The sequence below is a fragment of the Myxocyprinus asiaticus genome, chromosome 24 (genome assembly GCF_019703515.2).
Source record: "Myxocyprinus asiaticus isolate MX2 ecotype Aquarium Trade chromosome 24, UBuf_Myxa_2, whole genome shotgun sequence".
In the NCBI taxonomy this organism is placed as follows: domain Eukaryota; kingdom Metazoa; phylum Chordata; class Actinopteri; order Cypriniformes; family Catostomidae; genus Myxocyprinus; species Myxocyprinus asiaticus.
The window spans coordinates 11,846,646-11,863,963 of record NC_059367.1 but is presented as its reverse complement, the minus strand read 5'-3'; the positions used below and the strand labels follow the sequence as shown (position 1 = coordinate 11,863,963).

Sequence of the window (17,318 nt, the reverse complement as noted above, 5' to 3'; positions counted from 1 at the left end):
GTCATCATATACTTATCGTCATGTTGTTCTAAACTCGTATGGCTTTCTTTCATGGTACACAGGAGACATTTTTAAGAATTGATGCCTACTCTTTCCCATACGATGAAAGTGAATGATGAGTCGGTCAGTCCTGAAACATTCTGCCTAACATCTACTTTTGTGTTCCATGGAAGAAGAAAAAAAAGTCATATGGAGTGGAAATAATGACAGGATTTTCATTTTTGGGTGAACTATTACTTTAAGGATTTAACATAATTTAATGGCCCACTGTTTGTTTTGGTCAGAAAAACAGGACAAATATTGCTCCTTAAAACAAAAGTGTGTGCACATGTGTCTACATGTTTGAGGTGTTTTACCACTGTATAGCTCTGGTACTTACTCAGCTGCTACACGCTCATTTACAGGCTTCTCTTGCATTATTTGTTGGGTGTTTATCTCAGAGCGAGCAGTAAAGCTGCTGACTGATGCTGTGCGTTTTCATGGCTTTCACTGTTTCTCTCCGCTTGCCCGCTGCCTCACTGGGCTGTCATCTCCAAGGCCTAGCCGCCCGAACCGCGGTAATAAGAAACCTATCCATGCAGAATTACTCCACAGCCCTGCAAATTATTTTCACTCAGTGACAGAGAAAAGATAGAAACAACAAAAAAGATAATTTACAGCATGATGGAAAGAGTCATATCTTACGTGTGAGGCCTCTCTCCTTGAAAGTTTTTTTTTTTTCTCAGTCATTTAAAACAGCTGTGCCGTGAAGTAGCGACAGGTTAGAGATGGTGTGCTGTTTGTGAGCGCTGTGCAGTTTATTATTTGTGTGCAAAAACAAGCTAACAATGAGGAAGCTGCCACTCTGCGAAGGAAGCAGTGCAGGAATTGTTGTTCCTTAAAGCCCGGTCCCCGTTTACATGTTTTGGTGGGTACTCACCTGTGCAATGTTGATGTCATACACAGACAGACAGAGGAAGATAGATTCGCTTTGCCATGCAATTAAAGTGTGCAGTTTCTGTGCCACTAGCAGTTTTGTTTCCCGAATACAGCTCACACCTGCCGTTGGTCGTAAATATTTCATTTGTTTATAGTATATGTTTTTCCAGTGCCTAATTGTTTTGGCTGCCTTCTCAGTAGGGAAAACAGAAAGTGTAAAAAATACTCTTGTTCTGAAAACTGTTCAACCTTTCAGTTAAAGTCTACCCACATTAAATAGGTCAACCTTGACTGATTGTATCCCAGTGTGATTTTATTGTGTTCACTGTAAACAAGTGAACACAATAAAATCACACTGGGATACACTGAGTCAAGGTTTGCCAATATAATAAAGGTAGATTTTTTTAAATACCCAACAGCTATTTCAAAAACATGATGATATCAAAACTTTAGACTCTTAAGAGTGTAAAATAATAGACTATGTTCCTTATCTGCTGTCTTTGAAGTCAAAGCTCCAGATAGTCACTAAAACCAGGATAGTCACTTAAGCTGAGTAATTTGGCTTGGGCGGTATAGGCGTTTTTTTAGTGCCATCAGCCAATCAGCATTGTCGGGACATGTTAAACGGGCTCCAAAGTAATTCGTCACGTGCCATTTACGGCTCAGATGATCGTCTCCAAAAAATGTGTGCCCAGAATTGAGTCCCCTTGAGCAAAGATGGCAGCATGCAGGTTGCATACTTCAAGGAGGTAATACGCCAGCCAAGCAACTGCCATTGAGATGAATGGGAATACTAACAAATGGCTTTCTCCAGGTATTATAGACCTCTTTGGTTTAGCCAGTGTTGCTTTGATGAACCGGTCGGGATTGTGCCACATGTCCAATTTTTAAGGAATTAACTTACAAATAGTTTACTTACAGTTGCATGTTAAGCTAGAATACAAGAAAGTATTTTTACATCTAAACAAAATACGAACAAATAGCTTTCTACAGGTATTATAAACCTCTTTGGTTTAGCCAATATTGCTTTGTTGGACTGGTCAGGATTGTGCCACATGCCCACTTTTTAAGGAATCAACTTACAAATAGTTTACTTATAGTTGCATATTAAGCAAAATACAAGAAAGTATAACAAATTACATACTTCACCTTTAACTGGCATGGCTATTTAAAGGTGATTACATTGTAAAACTCTGTGTGTGTGTGTATGTGTGTGTGTGTGTGTGTGTGTGTGTGTGTGTTGTTTTTGTGGTTTACGAGGACATTTTTTAGGTTACACACTAGTAATTATGAGGGTATTATGCTATAAATGTTGTTTATGAGGACACCCCTAGTGTCCCTGTCATTCAAACGGCTTAAAAAAACATATTAAATAATGTTTTTTTGAAAATGTAAAAATGCCAAAAGGTTTCTATGAGATTTAGGGGTAGGGCTAGGGGATAGAATAGTTTGTACAGTACAAAAATTATTATGTCTATGAAGAGTACTCGTAATAATAGGAGTACCAACATAGGAGTGCTAGGTGTGTGTGTGCATGTGAGTGTGTATGTGTGTGTGTGTGGCAAACAAGGGTTGAGGGTGTCAGCCTCAGTAGTAAACGGGTATTTGCCATGGCATGTAGTGCAAAGATTGGAGGTCACCAGAATCTGACATGACACTCTTTACAGGCCAGTTGGCAGGCCTATGGAGTGGGCAAATTATTATCGAAAAAGACCTTTACAGACATGACTTCACTCACCGATGAAAAAAAAAACAATGACAACAATATAATTACCTGCAGAGGAATTAATTCACCCTTCATAACCCTACTACTTAAACACATACACAATGCAACACTATTGTTTTATCCGGTTGACTTCCTGTTGCAAATGCTGCCAGCACCCTGCACAAGTGTTTGTAGCTTGTTAGCCTGCTTAGCATTGCTTATTCTTATTCTTATACGTTCATCGTTTTATCCTTTTCCATTTTACCGCGTGCTTCGTGTTTTTCCGCTTTTCTACTGTTTCAATTGCTTGTATTTTACCGCGCGCACCGTTTGCTCTCTTTTTTTCTTTTTCCCCTTGTCTACGTCTCACCACATCCGAACAGAACCACATCGATCTCAAACCCTCGCCGCTCAAGAACAGTCAACAACAACAAACAATTGTGGTAAGTCATGGCATCCGCTAATGTTATTTCTTCCTGCATTGCCTGCCACATGTTTACTATAGCTTCTTCCATCAGCAGTGAGGGATTCACATGTGATAAATGTAAGGAATTAGTCAGGCTGATGGAGAAGTTTAATGAGTTAGAGACATGCATCTTAACGCTAGTGGAGGTCAGTGAGAAAGAGAAGTTGTTTCGGATGCGGGTAGTACAGCGAGCAACACACATATCCCGAGGTTACCAGAGCCGGCCAGATCCAGCTCCATTCCTGCTTGGGGTCGGACTCCACTGCTATGTATCTTTGAGTGATGACAACTAAATGCAGCCGGTGCTAGCCAGACATCACTTCAGTCTTTAAGATGGACTTCAGAGGATGAACTGGTGCCAACTCCAACTGTAAGATATCGGATACTTCATATGCCACTGCCTGAAACTTGGACTAAGAATGGACCCCACCGAACCTCACCGAAATGACCTGCCGGTTGAACTGCGATGCACCTCATTGATCTCTGCCTGCATCAACTTTGTCTGTTGATGGACTACACTTTTGAAGTGGAATACATAGAATGTCATTTAATTTCCAACAAAAGCCTTCATCAGCCAACTAACAAAGGACAATGAATCTATTTGAACTTCTGCAGTTAATCCAGGATGGACTTCAAAGACGTTAGTTATTAATCTTACAGTTCATAAAAAAAAATTTTTTTTTTAAAACACTGGACCTTAACACTTACTTAGTTTACTAATCTTAAACCATGACCTACACTGCACATAAATAACTAATATTGCCATCATATTCATGCTGGTTAGCCAGAGGGGAACTGGCCCCCACAGTGAGCCTGGTTTCTCCCAAGGCTATTTTTCTCCATTAACCAGCATCTTATGGAGTTTTGTGTTCCTTGCCACAGTTGCCTTCAACTTGCTCACAGGGGTTCTAAATACAATTATTATTTAATTATTTAATTTGTATACACAAATTACAATGATATTTCATCAAACTACACAACGATCACTCTAAGACTTAATAGATTTTTTTGTTAATGCATGATTTTCTGTAAAGCTGCTTTGAAACGATGTGTGTTGTGAAAAGCGCTATACAAATAAAAATGACTTGACTTGACACAAGCATACATGCATAATTTACTGTCAGTGTTGACAGTGGCACCACCTGAATAGAGATCTTACTTTGTTTCATAATTCCGTATTTTACATCAAAAAGACATTGAAAGATTTTTTATTTAAATGACTCAACTGAGCACAGTTAAGCTCTTATACCTCACCCCTAGTCATCCACATTATCTTGTTATAGAAAGCTGAGAATATCACAAATATAGAGCAGTGGCACTGGGGGAATAATTTAGCACATTTGATTTATCTCCACCTGTAATGTTGCACAAAATTGGGGAAATTTATGATGGATGCACGGCTCAGTCTCTTTTAACCTGTAACCGATTTTTACCGTCGTCAAAACCTCCCCCAGACATTGTAAGCTGGTTAATGCCTGTGGCGGCAAGGTGCCTTTATACGTGACTGCTGCAGGTGGTTATGACTTATGAATTTAGATTGACAGCATTGAGAGTGGTTTGAAATTACCTTTTGGAGCTATTAAACACTGCTTGCTGTCATTAAAAATGACCAGTTTTACTATACATATTGTACTATAGATAGTAAGGCTGCACAGTTATGCCAAAAATCTTTACTGTCAAATATTTCCATTGATATGGTTATCATGTTTTTTTTTTTTTAATAAATAAAATTTGATTATAAATAGAAAATTATGTATGATTTAATAATAAATAATACAAATAATATAGTAAAATTGTATTTAAAAATTAAAAAATTTATATTTTTTTGTGGGGAAATTGCATGCCTTTTTTATGTTGGCTTCATATCCAACACAAACTTAGAACTGTGTTCCTGAATTACGTTTTTACAATTTTATACATCATACTGTACATCTTACAGTAAATCAAGACAGTATACATATGATATAATGTGACAGCATGACATTAAAAAACAAAGAATTTGCAATGTTTTGGGCAGGCAGAGTGCCATCTCAAAGTTTTCTTTTAGTCCAATGTAAATTCATATTTTAGTTCCATTAGACATTTACATAGCTTTCAGGTTAAACCCATACAAATCTCAAATCTGAGCCTATATCACAGCATATGATCTAAAAAAGTAAGCCTACGTAAAAATATATAATATACTGTAAAAGTCACATGCTTGCACATATATGCAACAACATATATTTCAAAATACAATAAAATGGCTGTTTTTATATATGTAACATACATTTTCCTAAATCGTAATTTATTTTCATCTAATTTTCAATAGGCTATGTAGCATACATACTGTATAATTGATTCATTCAATCAGCGCTTAATGGAGCCATTGTCTCCCCTCATGTGACTTTTTGCCTCTATTTTTGAGATGGATATAGCTTCAGGCAGAGCTCCAAAAAGAGGCGGGAGCTAGCAAAGATATAGGGAGCCCCTAACCTAACCCTTTCCCTAACCGTGTATGGAAGTGACATCCCCTTTTGGAGATGGTGCAACCCCCTTTTAGAGTAACTCCACCCCTCCTTGAGTAACCCTGCCCTCTTTTGGAGATTCCACCCCCATCTGGAGATCTCCGGCATGCAGCTGTACTTGCTTGGTATTTACGGTTACCACTTCTCACATTCACGCCACGCCAGAGTTTAATGAGATCGTAATGGGCAGAAGGGGGGCGTGAGAGATGCTGCCTCCCTCTGAAACATTATCCGCAGGTGCCGCTTTTTAACAGAGTACTTCAAAAATATGACTGCTATTCACATTATTTGAGCTCACATTTTTTTTAATTATTATTTATTTTATTTTTTTTTATTATTTATTTGCAGTCGTTTATTTATTTTTTCACCCAAATTTTTTAGGAGACACTGCCTCCCTTGCCTCCTTAGAGAAAACGCCAATGCTGTGATTGATCATTATGCTTAACTGCTGCAACAAAACAATGACTAAATTAATGAAATATAATGGAACACTTTGTGTCCAAGTCGTGCTGTTCCAAAACTTTTTTTGAAAAAGTTGGAGAGACAATGACAGACCATCGTTAGTGTGTCAGAAACAGGTGAGCGCAGAGTGAGTCTGGGATTTTGTTCAAAACCCAGCTGGATGCTTTAGTAGAGGTAGCTCACTTTATGACTTTCAATTCACTTTGTACGGTTGTCTCCGAGCTTGTCTTTCGAAAAACTTCAGAAAATGTTGACTAAAGTCTTGTTTGTTGGGTTTATGAGGTGTGTTCGTCTATGTTAGATACAATGGCTTTTGTATGTGCTGTCGTGTGATCAGAAGTGAAATACATTTGATTTCTGGAGAATATTTCCCTCATAAAACAGCATTCGCAACTCATTTTACTTCCATAATGTGACGGATTTCAAAGTAACCAGGATATTCATTGAGAAAGAAATGCAGGGTTGGACTTGATTTTATCCATGGTGAATTGATTGAATCGTTAAAAAAAAAGAAAAAAAAAAGTGGGCTTTCTACATCAGAATGGAGCCAGGTCTGATTATGAATTTCAGAGGCGGATCAAATTATTACATTTTGGTGAAAGATTAAGACAAAAATTTTCTCTTTGGAATGATATGGACTGATGAACTGTGAACATGAAGACAAGGAACACATATTAAGAAATAAAATAGGGTACATTTTTATTTCATGTTGACTTTAACACAATCAGAGCTGTGCTTTGGGGACTGGTTGGAATGAGGGTGACCTTTAAGGTTAGATTCAGGATGTGTTTTTTGGTCAAACTGTACGTTAAGTTTAAGGCTTACCTCCTGGGTAAAGAATAGTATAGGGCTTAGTGCTGCACACGAATTTGGGAATGTTTCAGTGAAACATTTAGAATAATCTTACCTCTGCCCTTTACCAACTGACAGGTTAATAATTCTTCTACTTCCTGTCATCAATGAAAGGAGAAAGAGAGAGAAACTGCACACCGTTATGGCGACTTTGCCATTTTCTTCTGTCTTTTATGCTACAGACAACTACTGAGAGAGCTGTTATCCCTGGGCTAAGCTATAAAAGTCCCACTCATTCAAGCACCACCCTTCAATGTCAGAAGCCTCAGTTTAAATGTTCGTGCTTAAATGTTGCACAGCCGTCTTGAGCATGGGTCATACATATAAAGTGATACAGCAAAAGTGCAATGTGAAACAGATAGCTCAGTGGATCCAGCTGACTTCAACATCAATCAGAGAATTTTCTGTTGATCTGCATGCTAACTACCATTGACAGGCAGGAGATCAGCCAATCAATTGTGGTAAAGAACATGAGATTGTACTTTTGGGTACCAAATGATAAAATGCCATTTAAAGCTTGACAATACAAGACCACAAGCATGTTTTCTAGACTGAAGCCTTTCAATCAAGCTACAGTATATGGGATGAGAGGCTCTAAACCAGTAGTTCTCAGCTGGTGGGTCGCAACCCAAAATTGGGTCACAGTTCTGTTCTGATATGGTCACGGATAGCAGGGCAAGTACAGTGGTAAATACTGTACAAATAGTAAAATGCAACTAACCATATAATTGTGCACAGTTAGGACAGAAGGAATAAATTACTGACTTCTAAAAGGGAGAATATAACACTTCTCATATCTTTTGTTGCTGACGTCAAAGGCTGTGCATCCAGTAACAATTTTGGCGCAAACTCATCTGTCACTTGGTAGAAGCCAAATTTGGCAGATGTCAACATGGACAGGCTATATGGCATGCCCTCGTCCTCAAAAACCAGTAAAGCAGTGTAAAGAAAAATACAACCCAGACTACATTAAGATTCACTTGCAATCTCAATAAACAATATTGCCACAAGCAGCAATTATCGGGGTCCAAGCACATGTGAAGAAAACATGACCAAAATAGCCAAATTTGAATGTCAACTTCTTTGGTCACAGTTGCACAATTAGGATTTTCTTAAGTTATAGCGCCCCCCAAGAATTAGAAATTATTCGATAACATTTGACATGTACCCATAGAATGTCCTGTTGTCCATATGTACCAAATTTTGTTGAGTTTGGATATTTCGCTCACAAGATATAGGCCAATTAGTCATTATGGACTATATTCAAATATGTATTCGCTCATATATTCTAAACTGTTAAATTAAAAAAAAAAAAAATTTTGATAACTTTTTGGCAGGAGCATTTCTAAATCATACATACTGTACAAAATATTGTGCAATTCAGACAAAGGGCCAAGGACAATTTTGTGAAAGTGCTTTTTTTAATTATTATTATTTTTTTATCAAAGCGGTAGAAAAATTGAAATCCAAGCGAAAATGGAAATCCACATGACCAAATGATTTAGGATCACAGAATTATTCAGAGGATATACGCATTTTTATTTTAGCCATTATAGTACAATAATGTAAGGATATGGGGACTTCACTGAGAATATGGAAATCAAGTGTATACTTTGAAATGGGTAGCGGAATTTAGCCAAGTAGTACATGTTCCAGGATTTGTGTGATAGTGATAGCACTCCCTAAGTGCCTCATTAACAACTATTCCTAATTTTATATGTTATATGTATGAATCAGTGATAAAATATGATTCACATTACTTACTATTTTGAATCCTTAAAAGGATTTTACTGTATCATGAATGCTGGGGAAATGATTAAATTGAAAGGATGGAGTTTAAAAGTAGATGTTCTGTCATCCATTATTGCAAGTTCTCAGTGAGAACTCAATAATATTCATTGGTTGGTATTTCAGATGGCTCCGTCGTCAATGTTTTCCAGTGTGACTTAAGTTCAAGAAACTTTTAATGGTCATGAAAGAATGGATATGGCTCTCTCTCATGCTCTGGATCTGTGGAGCAGATTGTCTTGAGAGGTCATCAGATACGGCCTTGTTCTGGTCTTTGAGAGCTTTATGGCATGAAATGGATTTGATTGTGTGGGACAGTCGGATGAAGCCTATGGCCAATCCAGTCAGTGTACCTCTGCATTGCTCTTAAAGCCAATACTTCAGACCAGAGTGCTTATCTCAGCCCTTCAGCCCATGGTCATCTCCTTCCTATTAACACTACAACAGGGCCATCTCTGATGGCGAAAATGGCAGCGAGTGCTCTGCCAAGTGTCATCGTGTGAGTTACAGGCTGTCTAGACGTGTGTGTGTGTCTGAGAGTGTGCGTGTACATTGAGAAATGGATTTGATTAAATACATATGCATCCCGTGCCATCGGAAGCATTATTAAAATTTGCTGCTTGGGTTACTGCCAAGAGCAGGGTTGGGCACATTTAAGAATTAAAGAATTGGCTCCCTTTTAATTTATGAGTTGGAATTTGAATTGAAATGGCCAATGCCCCAAAGGATGTTAAATTTAAATTTAAGATAGAATGACAGGAAGAGGAAATTACTGATTTGGAGTTAAAAGAATTTCAATACAGTCCAAAAAAAATTTTTTTGAAACCAAAGATAATTACGTTAGATTAATTATGTATTTTTATGCTCTGATATGAATATATTATGCAGAATGCAGATGCTCAGGACATTTAAGTCCGACCTGGGTCATGTACTAATGTACTGCTCTCCCTCTCTCTATATGTATAGACTGTATTATTTTTATTATATTATCTAATATTTCTGGAAAGAGCCCATATGTTGTGTGTATTATTTATTTATGGGCAATTAATCCTAAAAAATGAAATGCATTATTAAAAACTACATTTAAAGCCTTTCTTTGAATTTCATTCCATTTTATTTCCATTTTACTTCCTTAAATTTTAATTGCAATTCTATATACTGTTTGATACCTCAATTTAAATTCAAGAATTTAATTTAAATTTGAAAGGCATTCTCAATTCAATTCTGAAGTGCACCAACCCTGCCAGAGTTAAAGCCCAAGTTTTGCGTCCCTGTCCTCTCTAGCAGTTAACTTCTGTCTTGTCCTACAGAAGAGGGACAAAAGGTCCTTACTGGGCATTTAAGCATTGGGGAGACAATGCCTGCTTGCTTCATGTGCTCTTGTTTACTGTTTTAATTAGCATTGTTAATTGGCACTTTGTGACAGGCCTGTCACTCCACTGTATTGATGCTAGTCTTGTCCCTAATTCGTCTGCTTGTTAGCACACAGCCAGATCCAGACCAGTGTGCCTTGTTCCTTGTCATTGGGGCATCATTGTCCATTTGTCTGTTACAGAGGCTATGCGCAGATACACAACCTGGTAAACAAATTATTTGTTGGCCCATGGAAACGTCCATCTCCCTCTCATCTCATCAGTCCCTTGGAGACTCGTCCTTGAGTCACAACAAAAACGACAATCGATCCAACGATCCGAGTGTATGCTGATCACATTAAAAACCTCACATACACCAATGACACGGAATAAGAGCTCCAGACATCCGCAATGTGCTGAATTGCTGTATTTTCATTCATGAACATTGGCAAGAAAAAGTATGTGAACCCTTTGGAATTACCTGCACTTATGCTTAAATTTGTCTTAAAATCTGGTTTGAACTTCATCTGTTACAGTTATGAAAAAACTCAATCTGTTTGAACTAATAACACATAATTTATAGTATTGTTCTTGTACATATTGAATAGATCATTCAAGCATTCACAGTGTAGGTTGGAAAAAGTTTGTGAACCAGGAGTCAGGCAAACCTGGCATCCAATTAATGAAACGACATTGAAGGTGTGGATTACAGCTGCTTTGACTTAAAAAAGCACTCAAATATTTTGAGTTTGCTATTCACAAGAAGCATCTGCTGACGTGGACCTTGCCTCACAAAAAAGAGATCTCAAAGAATTGTTGCTTTGCATAAAGCTGGAAAGGGTTACAAAGTCATCTAAAAAAGCTTAGATATTCATCTGTCCACAGTGAGACAAATTGTCTGTAAATGGAGATGATTTAGTACTGTGGCTGTTCTCCCTAGAAGTGGCCGTCCAGCCAAGATGACTCAAAGGGCACACTGCAGAATGCTCAGTGAGGTAAAAAAGAACCCTAGAGTGACAGCTAAATACTTGAAGGAATCATTGGAACTGGTTAACTTCTCTGTTCATGAGTCTACTATACGGAAAACATTAAACAGGCATGGTGTCCATGGCAGGACACCACGATGGAAGCCCTTGCATTCCAACAAAAACATTGCTGTGCACCTGAATTATGCCAAAGACCACCTTGACACTCCACAACGCTACTGGGAAAATGTTTTGTGGACTGATGAAACTAAGGTTGAATTGTTGGAAGAACACCTATCATTATGTATGTCTTAAAAGGGCACCGCATACCAACTTTAAAACATCATCCCAACGGTGAAGTACGGTGAAGGGAGCATCATGATTTTGGGCTGTTTTACCGCTTAGGGACCTGGACCGCTTGCCATCATCATGGGAAAAATGAATTCCCAAGTTTATCAAGATATCCTACAGGATAAAATCAGGGTGGCTGTGCACCAGCTGAAGCTCAGTAGAGGCTGGGTGATGCAGCATGACAATGACCCTAAACATCGAAGTAAATCCACTACAGAATGGCTTAAAAAAAAGAAAATCCACCTTTTGGAGTGGCCTAGTCAGAGCCCAGAACTTAACCCAACAGAGATGCTGTAGAATGACCTAAGAGTATGGCCTAGTTGAAGCAGTTCTGTAAGGAAGAATGGTCCAAAATTCCTTCTGAACGTTGTGCAGGTCTAATCCGCAGCTACCGGAAACGCTTGGTTGAGGTTATTGCTGCCAAAGGAGGATCTACCAGTTATTAAATCCAAGGGTTCACTTACTTTTTACACAGCACTGTGAATGTGTAATGGCCTGGGATATGTTCAATAAAAACATGAAAGATTACAAGATGAGTTAACATTTTATGACCAATTAATGCAGAAAACCAGATAATTCCAAAGGGTTCTCATATTTTTTCTTGCCACTGTATATAGAAGATATTCAAAAAGATGCAAATGAAACTTCATTATCAGGGGTCTAAAGTACATGAGTAATTGTACTTTATCATTATATTATATTATTGGGAATTTGTTCTTTACTCAACTTCTATTGAAATTTAATTCTAAAATCCTTACTTACATGTACTAATAACATACATTTTTACTCTCATAAAAAAGTACTGTTTAAGGTACAAAGACCGTCACTGAGGTGGTACCCTCAAGGAGACCTTTTCTGTACCTTTAGCTAAAATTGTACTTTTCTGTACTCTTTAGCTATTGATTTAATTAATATATCAATGCATTTTAATTACAATCATTGCTGAATTGTGAATTTAAAATCAATCATCAGCAATATCAGGTAACAGTTTCAGGATATAAGTTTCAGTTTAACTAGATTTGTGATGTCTTAGAGTATTACATAGTTGGGATGTTGAGAAAATTGTGATAAAAAAAAGGATTAAAAGGTTTGTGCATCAAATTGCCTCTTTATTTCATTGGTGTATTTCTGTAGCTAAGAAAATAAGTGTACTTTTTATTTTCAATACCCAAGTACAATTAAATGTGGAAACTTTTTTACTTTTAAGTATGTTTTTGGCAAGGTTCTGTGATTTTAAATCAAGTTTTTACACAGCACCCATACTGAATTATAATTTGTCTGTATTTTGTACACCCCTGTACATTATAATTATGATGTAGACAGGTTACACAGTAGCAGCTGATGTGCATTTATGATTATTTTTTACTTCAGGTGCGGACTAGCCCTTGGGAGAACTGGGACTTTTCCAGGTGGGCCAGCCAAGAAATGGGGCCGCATGGGCCGTCGCATTGTGCAGAACGCGCCACAAAATTGCACCGTGATATTCGGAAAGGGCAGCGATATGCAGAAAACAACTCAACAACTTTTGGGCCAGTTTTTATGTAAAATCCCGGGCCGAATTTTCTTCCCAGTCCGCCCCTGTTTTTCTTCTAACTCATCCAACTTGTAAGGTTTCTATTGGATCTTAGTAATTAAAGGTGAAGCCTAATTCTGCCTCATGATGTTTGCCGTCTGGCGTCTGTTTTGCTTTTTTAAGATCGTGACTTCACTACACGGGATGCTTAACCTTCATGGCTCATTATTATGCAACAACTCTCATCTACTGTCCAGGTGGAATGGTGAAGGTTTTGGAAAATTCCACCCCTCCACAAGCCACGTCCCATGTTTCTGGCAGTATCTTGCATTTCCTCCTGCTTCCAGGTTGTTCCAGCCATTCTGGTTGCTGCTGGGCCGTGGCCAACAGCCAATCAGAGAACAGGAGAGTTTCGCAGCTGTGATGCTGATAAAGTCTTCCCCTCTTCCTCATCAGATTTTCTATCAAATATTTCCTGTTATAAATGGGTATGATGTGACATCACAAGTAGAGATGCCATCTGCACACGGCAGGGTTGTGGGCTATTTCTGTCAGGGCTCAGAGCACAAACACATGCTGGTTGGAAGAGTTACTGTTTATCAAGGGAAGCACAAAACTTTTTACAAGGTCAGAGATGTTACATATGAGGAAGATTTCTGGAGGCAAATGTGTTGATACTTCTGCCAGACTTCATAACACTAAAGGCATAAACTAGACTAAAAGTTCTTAACTGAGGGGTCGCGACCCAGAAATGGGTTCTGATACGGTTGCGGACATCAGGGGAAAACAATGCAAAATGCAAATAACAAAATGCAACTATATAATAGTGCATTGGTAGAATGGAAAACTCAATAGGCTTATCAACCTCAGTCAAGCTCTACAGTATTTTGGCTCAAATTCAACTGTCACTTTGTAGAAGCTTGCCAAATTAGGCAGATGCCAACATGGACCGGTTGCGTGACATCCCCGAAAACCATGAACAAAACTATGCAAGGTTAAGAAAAAAAAAGAGCCATTATTAAATATGGGTTCACTTACAACAAGTGAACATTTGCAACATTTTCTTATTTTTTCATGCTCTGTGTTAATCAGTCATGTTAAGTTTAGAAACATAACAGAAATGCTTTGTCATGCCATATCATCCTTTCAAAGTGAATCGTGCAATTTTCCCTTCCTGGCATCCAAAAATAGCAGTTGTTTTTGGAGGGCTGCAGTGTTTGCTGCCCTGGCCAGATGGGGTGTGAAGACAGGGGTCATGGAGAGAGTTCCCATCAGCCTGCTGGGTGAGGAATGGAGCCCAGAATGACTCTTTACACTGCAGTGGTTGTCAAGGCCATAAGAGCAGGGGGGTGATGAGAAAACTGCTGGATCCAAGAGCTTAAATGGAGGAGTTTAAACATAGATGATGTGACCTCTCTGCTAATCAAGGTCACGTTGAAGGCCTGTTTATTTAGCTGAGTAATGGTCATATTACACCACAAAAAAATTATTTTCTTACTCTGTTTTCCATTTTCCAGTAAAAAAAAACAAAAATATCTAAACATCCTTTAAACAAGATATTAAGTCTTGTTTTAGAGAAATCTAACAGAATTTAAATAGGTGCATGCTTTTTGTTTCGCAATGGAGTACAAGTAATTAAACAGCAGAAAAAAGCTGAAAAAAAACGTGCTCACCAAATACTGAAAAAACATTTACTGTATATCAAAAGAAAAATATACTTGTTTTCCCTTGTTTAAAAATAATTTTACGCCTTCAACAATGAACAATTACATTTATTTTTTCTTACCCCTTACACAGTTTTTTCCTTGTTTTAAGCATAAACCACAATACATTTTGTTAGATTTCTCTGAAACAAGACTTAATATTTTACTTCTCAAGTAAATGTATCTTGTTTCAAGGATGTTTAGAGACTTTTACTGGAAAACAAGAAAACAAAAATACTAAGTAATAAAATAATTATTTCCAGTGTGCATTTGGAGATTGAATCAGTTATGAATAACACAGAAATAAACAAGTAAATCAAAGTAGAAAATTTATTGAATTGTCATTTTGTGTGTGCGTACGTGTGCATGTGTGTATCATTCATGCACGAGGCGTGACACAAAGTCCTTTGGTTGGCCCATTCACATCAACGATAGATTGTTTATGAGTTAACTGCTTTGGATAATAGGATTCTAGCTGTGGCCTCTGGATTTATGTGGCCAGAAACATTTTTGACTGTTGGAAGAGATTGGAAAAATAAAAATAAAAAATGACTGAATTGCCTTCTACCTTGTTTTTCTTCCAGGGCTCTTGTTTCACTCAGACAGCTCTGTCAGTCAGACATGTCATCTCAGAATATCGGCAGATGGCTGACAGCCAAAGGTGAAAAATATCACCTCTGTGTTCGTTCATCAACAGTGTGCGGCCTCAAAAGAGCAGCCCCGGTTAACCACAACACACATTTATAGAAAACGTTCCTTATCAGATCTTGATGGAACATCTATTCTAAGCCAGTGTCCTACCACAGTCTATAGCACACCAACAGACAGCATGCTCTAAATGAGTGGTTTTGCTTCAGGAATCCAACAAGGCACCAGATGCATGTGACCTCTCTGCTAATCAAGGTCATGTTGAGGGCCTGTTTATTTTGCTGAAATTATGGTCATATTACACTGCAAAAATAATCTTTTTTTATTTTCATTTTTTATTTTTTTAGTAAAAATGCATCTTTTAAACAAGCTATTAAGTCTTGTTTTAAGAGAAGTCTAACAGGATTTATATAGGTTTATGGTTAAAAAAAATGTTTACCAATAAAGAAAAATTACTTGTTTTCCCTTATTTAAAATTAAATTTTACAATTAACTTCACAGCTCAAATAACACAAGATTTAACAGAAGAATAATAATTAGTGCTTTTCTAAAATTATAAGCTTCAAGTTTCTGCTATTAAACCCTTCAAATACTGGCCTTGTAACTGATGGGAAGCATTTTCTCCTCCCTTTTAAAAATTGCTAAGTCTATTTATTTGCTATCTGAGCTATGCACGATAATATGGATAGTTGTGTTTTACTATTTGCATTTAGCATTTCGTTTTTTAATGCTGTCTGCAACACTACCAGAACAGACCTGCAACCCAATAATTGAGAACCACTGATCTACATCATGCTGGATCATGCTTTTATTTAAAATCTTCAAATATATAGAGTTTAAGTGAAAGGATAATGATTTTATATTTGCCTAGTGTGTGGTTATTGTGTGTGTTAAACGGCACCCACCATTTCAGCTGCATTGTAAGTGCCCTCAGCTCTTTAATGCAGTGCTTTTAGTAATTGATGTTCTCTGTAACGTGGGCATGGTGGAGGAAGGGCTTGTTGGGCGGGTTGTGGAGTAGATGCATGAATTTAAATAAAGCTCCGTCTGTAAGTAACTGCAGGAATGAGATGCATTTTTTTCCCTTTTGGCTGACTTGACTGAGAGGCGTTTGATATATTCTCACGAGAAGCTGAGCGCTGGCTCGGCTGTCCCGCTTATTTACTCTCCACATTGCTCTGCTGGGTATTGGCCAGTTATTTACTGCAAATGGTCGCGTTGGTACGAGATGGGAGAAAATCGGGCTTTCATTTATTTATTTATTTTTCAATTACTTCCGGCACATCTGAACAGAGATTTAGAGATTCTGAGGAATCCCACATTCTAACAGCGCTGGGCCTAGGAAACAGTCTGATGTTGCTTTGTTGTCGACTGTCTCTTTAGGAATACAGAGACAGGTTGCTGAAGTGGGCTCAAGGTGTTTGACTCTTATTTGCTGGCACAGTGCTGATTTTACGATGACAAAAGACTATTGTCTTACATTTATGCATTTGGCAGACACAACAGCAACATACAGTTTATTCAAGCTATGCATTATATCAGTATAGTGCATTCCCTGGCAATCGAACCCATGACTTTGGCATTACTAGGGCCATGCTCTACCATTTGAGCTACAGGAATTAAGAATAAATATTGTGGAAAATCCTTGTTCATTTAATTTTAGCAATTATTTCCTACATCTTATTTGCTATCTGCATTATAATCTGTATTTTCCATCATCCATCTGTCACCTTGTTCTCTTGATATAGGTATCAACATCAGTCATTAAAAACACTCATATATATATATATATATATATATATATATATATATATATATATATATATTTATATATTGGTCGATCACTAGTAAGGATGTTTAATGAGGATCATTGTACCTTTTAATTTTCCCTGCAGAAATATTATCTGTGTGGTTTTGTAGACGTGTGGTTACAGTATATTGTTCAGAGGTGTAAAGCGAGCTGGAAGGCCCCTTAATCTCCCTTTTACAGACATGAAGCTGGGTAGAAATGTGGCCCGGACGTTCCTGGATTACTACAAACTCAACAACCTGATAGATGAGAGCAAGTTAAAAGGACACATTAACAGG

General features: G+C 37.7%; 1 protein-coding gene across 1 annotated transcript in view; it reads left to right on the top strand.

The window, feature by feature from the left end:
* The window catches only part of LOC127415255 (cytosolic carboxypeptidase 6-like), a 594,524-nt gene that overhangs the window by 576,249 nt on the left and 957 nt on the right, over positions 1-17,318 (top strand). The window contains exon 12 of the mRNA XM_051653931.1: positions 17,221-17,317. Coding sequence (XP_051509891.1) covers positions 17,221-17,317 — 97 coding nt within the window. The remainder of the gene's footprint in view (positions 1-17,220; position 17,318) is intronic.